The sequence below is a fragment of the Pelobates fuscus genome, chromosome 2 (assembly GCF_036172605.1).
Source record: "Pelobates fuscus isolate aPelFus1 chromosome 2, aPelFus1.pri, whole genome shotgun sequence".
Classification (NCBI taxonomy): Eukaryota; Metazoa; Chordata; class Amphibia; order Anura; family Pelobatidae; genus Pelobates; species Pelobates fuscus.
This window is the reverse complement of record NC_086318.1, coordinates 138438947-138444000: the sequence shown is the minus strand read 5'-3', so window position 1 is coordinate 138444000 and position 5054 is coordinate 138438947. Positions and strand designations below refer to the sequence as shown.

The 5054-nt window shown below is 43.8% G+C and overlaps 1 protein-coding gene across 1 annotated transcript; it reads left to right on the top strand.

The window, feature by feature from the left end:
• Window positions 1-312: 312 nt before the first annotated feature.
• Window positions 313-4714, top strand: FAM43A (family with sequence similarity 43 member A). Its single transcript, XM_063442763.1, has one exon. It carries the CDS (start codon window positions 470-472, stop codon window positions 1541-1543), a length of 1074 nt encoding a protein of 357 aa, XP_063298833.1. The 5' UTR covers window positions 313-469; the 3' UTR covers window positions 1544-4714.
• The last annotated feature ends 340 nt before the right edge of the window (window positions 4715-5054 follow it).

Genomic DNA, 5054 nt, shown 5'->3' with positions numbered 1-5054 from the left:
TTTTCTTTTTTCAAGTAATATGATCAATTCTGCATTTACAGCTCCAATGCTCCATTGTTTTTATTGTTTTATGGTTTTCAACAGGAGGCATTTGAATTGAATGTGTATATATAGGATAAAAATGTGTCTGCATGTCCAGGTGATTTATGAGTGCCTGTGATGCTGAGTGATATTAAACACCCACCATTGAAAGGGTTACCAGTGGGCAGTGTGTTATCCCTTCCTCCCCCGCTCCTCAGCAGATAATGGTTCACTCCACCCTATATTAAGCGCTGCTCCTGCCAGCCGGGCTGTATTGAAGCGGCGGCGAGCTAGCGGCCGGCAGTGAGGACTGCAGCGTGCATGCAATGAGCGCTCCCAGCCGCGCAGCACTGACACACCGCAGACCGAGCTCCAGGCGATGCTGTAAAGGCGCCCACAGTGCAGCGCGTCGCAGCCCGCCTCACCCAGCCGCTCTCCCCGCAGCGACATGCTGCCCTGGAAGAAGAACAAGTTCGACCTGATCGAGGAGGACGGCAAGCAGGCGAAGCAGAAGGGCTATGCGGTGAGCCTCAACTACAGCGCCCTCACCTCGCTGGCCAAGTCGTGCCCGGAGGGCGCCCTGACCCGGGTGGGCAGCATGTTCAAGTCCAAGAGGAAGAAGATCAAGATCACCGGGGAGGACCCGACCTACACCGTGCTCTACCTGGGCAACGCCACCACGCTGCAGTCCAAGGGCGAGGGCTGCACGGAGCTGGCGGTGTGCAAGATCTGGAGCAAGAGCGAGATGGGCAAGCACGGCACCAAGATGAAGCTGACGGTCAGCTCGCAGGGGATCCGCATGGTCCACGTGGAGGACAAGGCCAAGCGGCCGGGGCACCTGTACCTGCTGCACCGGGTCACCTACTGCGTGGCCGACCCCCGGCTGCCCCGGGTCTTCGCCTGGATCTACCGGCACGAGATGAAGCACAAGGCGGTGATGCTGCGCTGCCACGCCGTGCTGGTGTCCAAGCCCGAGAAAGCCAAGGCCATGGCCCTGCTGCTCTACCAGACCTCGGCCAACGCCCTGGCGGAGTTCAAGCGGCTGAAGAGGAGGGAGGACGCCCGGCACCAGCAGCAGCAGCTGATCGGCGAGCAGAGCATCCCCCTGGTCCCGCTCAGGAAGCTCCTCAACGGGCAGTGCTGCTACAAACCCCCCGTGGAGCGCAGCCGGAGCGCCCCGAAGCTGGGCTCCATCACCGAGGACCTGCTGGGGGAGGAGGAGGAGGAAAGGGCCATGAGCTTCGAGTGTGAGGACGTGCTGGACACCGGGGGTGGAGGGCATGGGGGAGATGATGGAGGGGAGGAGGAGGTTGTGGTGGGGAAGCATCACTTGTCCCAGCTGATCAGTGACCTGGGGGAGATGACTCTGGGCAATGACCTGCAGACTCTGAAAGCTGACCTGAGAGTGACTAGACTGCTGTCTGGGGAGAGCACGGGCAGCGAGTCCTCCATAGAGAGCAACCAGGACTGTGGACCCATCACCAATGGGTTTGAGGAATGCAGGGAGCCAGAGACTGTATGAAGATGGAGGGAGGATGGGACTGGGGTCATCAATGGACCAGATAACTCCAAAAAAAAAAAACCCTAGCACCTAATGGCAGGGCTTTACTAGCCATATGTTGGCTTCAGGCAGAATGACTGTCAGGAGGAGATGGCTGGCTCAGACACAACTGTTGCCATAGGACCTTGGCAGGTGTTTCTTTTTTTTTTTTTTTCGAATATCCCTTGTCATATTTATCATGGCAGGAATAGCTTTCATTGAAAGCCTCTGCATTGATTTCTGAGACTCTTTAAACATGACAAATGTGGGGCAAGAATCTACCTGGCTTCTTCCCCTGGTTTTTTTTTTTTTTTTTTTCTTCCTACCAATTATGAAAATTTTGGCCAATGTTCCTTTGCAGATGTCTTCCTGTTATAAAGGGTGTTCCACCTCTCTCCCCCCTTTCCCCAAGGTTTCTGGCATCAAATGGGTTTATGTATAATCTATTGGCATTTGTAAACTGTACTAGAACAAAGTTAACGCAAAATCTGACATGTTAAAATGTTTAAAAAAAACCAAACAATTTATTTACAGGAAAAAAAAAAATACAACTTTATTCTAATCCAACCTTGGCTATTATAGCCTAAATGTTGAAACTTTGCTTTCAATTTGTTACATTGCAATGTCTGAACAAAACCCGGTCAGTTATTCACTAAACTCCACATTTTAGAAAACACAATATCAAGTGGCAAACATTGAGACAAAAATAGCTAGTCTAGAAAAACTGTCCAACTTGAATATAGTCACAGCTAGGATATTTTTGTCTCAATTTCACGGAGTTTAGCCATGAATATAACCCTGACAGTGTGGATGTGTGTCTATTCTGCTTTGGCGGTGTATTGTAGAATGTGAGATCCAGTCACTCATGGGTTTAATCACTAAAGTGGGTATTGTGGCAAATTGTAAGTTTTTTTTTTTTTTTTTTTTTTATAAGCTGAAATTGTTGAATGGGGAGGGGAGATCTGCAGCTCTAAAATTTGTTTTTTAAATGTTTGTACAACTCCCAGTTTAGTGGATAGATGACCGCGCAGTATGAGTGTTTAACTTTGGCTCAGGGGTAACAAGTTGTGACTCAAATTATTTAGATCTGGATCTGTTTGTCTGTGAGCATAAAAGGACTATTTAACTATCGTTTACTCTAAATTATAAGTGTGTAATGTTCTGACTGCCAGAGCTAAACTTTGGTGTGCAAAGGCGCTTGGGACGAATGTGCAATGCCTAAGCTTCCAGTACTGACTGGGTTAAATGGCAATATCATGTAATTTGAGGGTTTGTGCAATAGGCACTGTAAGGCCTAATGTAAGGTTTGATTTTGGTGCAATCTGTCCCCTTCATGATCCCTGCAGACCAATAATAAACTTAGCATTGCCAGAACATAGCTGACACTGGCAATCAAATCTGTTAAAATGGGATGAAAACAAGTTTGGTAACTGTCACTTTTTATTATTGGGATAAAACTCATTGTCCATACTGCTGAGGCCTGTCTGGCACTGAATTGGTTGTTTTTATTTAAATGTTTTCCTGTACCCTTGCTAAATGTTCAATCATAGGAAGCTTGGAGTAGCCCAGAAATGTCTTGTACAAAAATAAAACCGTAGTGCAGTTTCTAATTCTCTAAATTTTAGCAAGAAAATGCCATTCATGAGGGGGAAACATTTTTCACGGTCTCCTTTACCTGGGCCCCAGTGTTATTGCTGGTTCTAGGAATCATTTCAGGGCCCTTGTTTCTTGGAATCTGAGAGGTGTAGAGTCTGTGCAATGCTGGAAGCTCTGTGGGCTGAGCACAAGCTGACTGAAATGTTCCTTGTTACTCCTAGTCTTTCCACTCTTTCACTCTTTATTTCCCTTTTGGTTCCATGCAATGTTTGCACATGTGAGTTGAGGCACACGAAAGGTGAACTGCTGCCATCTTTCACTTTATTTGGTACACTGAGCTTTTAATGAAAAAGAGAACTTCTAGCACCTTCTTTTACTAGGCATGAATACACATACATTGATGCCATTTGCAACTTTTTAAGTGAGGGGAGTTGAAGTGTAGGCCCATTTTTAACACTTAATTCTTTGCAAGTTTTTAGCTCAGATTTGAGAGCTGAAGTGAAACATCTGGACACCCTGCTTCAGAATGACTGCTATGCAATTCACTGTTGCTCCCTGTTATTGGATTTACCAGTATAGACATATATCTTGTGCATTTGAACAGGTGTTGTCAAATAGTTTCATTCACTGACGGTTTATTAAATTACCAAATCACTCCTGGTAATCCATCGCCTCTACTTGACTGCTTTGTAATGATTTTACAACAGTGAGCTATGACAATACAGTAAAATGTATCTTGCAATGCCATCTCCTGTGCTCATAGCCAATAGGACTATAATCCCTAAATTCAGTTTGGCAAAGAATCATGGGAGTTGTAGTTTTATTTTAGCTGGCCCTAAATTAGACTAAATTAATAGAAGTCGTTACAAAAAATAAATAAATATTGTTTCAAACGACTCTGCATTGTAGTGATAATAGACAAAGTTAGTGGCCCAGAGCTCTTCCTGACCTACTTTTTTAGAACTGCATTTATATCTGCTTTCATTGAATGTCTGTCTGAAACCAAGCCACACTTTAATTTGTGCTAACCGTATTTATATCCTCTGTACTTTCATTTAATATCCTATATTCCATTTCTGGTTAACCCCTTGCAGTAGTAAATTGGCAATATCCAAACATGATTACATAATTTACTTATTTTCCCTTATTAAACCTTCCTTTGCCAGGTATTTCCCAAACATTTTCCAGGTTCATCAAGCAGAATGATTAGTTGGGTGTGTGACGTCCTCTTTATTCCTTTCCTCTGATAAAAGAAGCTTTAGTGTGTATAGCTTAGTAGCACCTATCCACCTGCCACAACTCCACAAATGGACTTGGAAATCTGGTACATTTTTATGTTTACACTTTATTTTCATTTTGAAAATGGCCCACAGGGATACTGCCTATTCAAGTTTCATGACATTCCATGATGGGTTTTGTAATCCTTGCACTGTTAAGTATTTTGCCAGTGTTTTCATATATGTAAATATATATATTTTTTGTACATAGTGGTCACATATATATGTTATCTTTGCTGTGCAAAAGAAAATTATGTTGGTGTTCACCTTGTGTATATATTTTGTGTATATATATATATATTTTTTTTTTCTTAAGAACTTCACTGTTCTGATTGTTTGCACACTTGGAAAATATAATAAAGAAAATAATTTAAGACTATTTCTGTTATCCTTTGAAATCCTAAATGGTGCATTCTGTGGCCTGAAATTTGATTATCTGTATTAATCTATCGGTGATTCTTATTGCTGAGCATTTACCCACAGACAAATGTATTGAGCATATATCAACATAAAATCAATATTTATCTATGGATGGTATAGAACTGCTGAAAGGTGAAATTTCTGGGCAAAATTGAGTGCGGTTTACTAGTACTCTAGTCCTTGGGCAAAATTGAGTGCGG

What these genes read in the sequence shown, in the direction of transcription:
- FAM43A (XM_063442763.1), top strand. Translation starts at nt 470, where the DNA reads ATGCTGCCCTGGAAGAAGAACAAGTTCGACCTGATCGAGGAGGACGGC.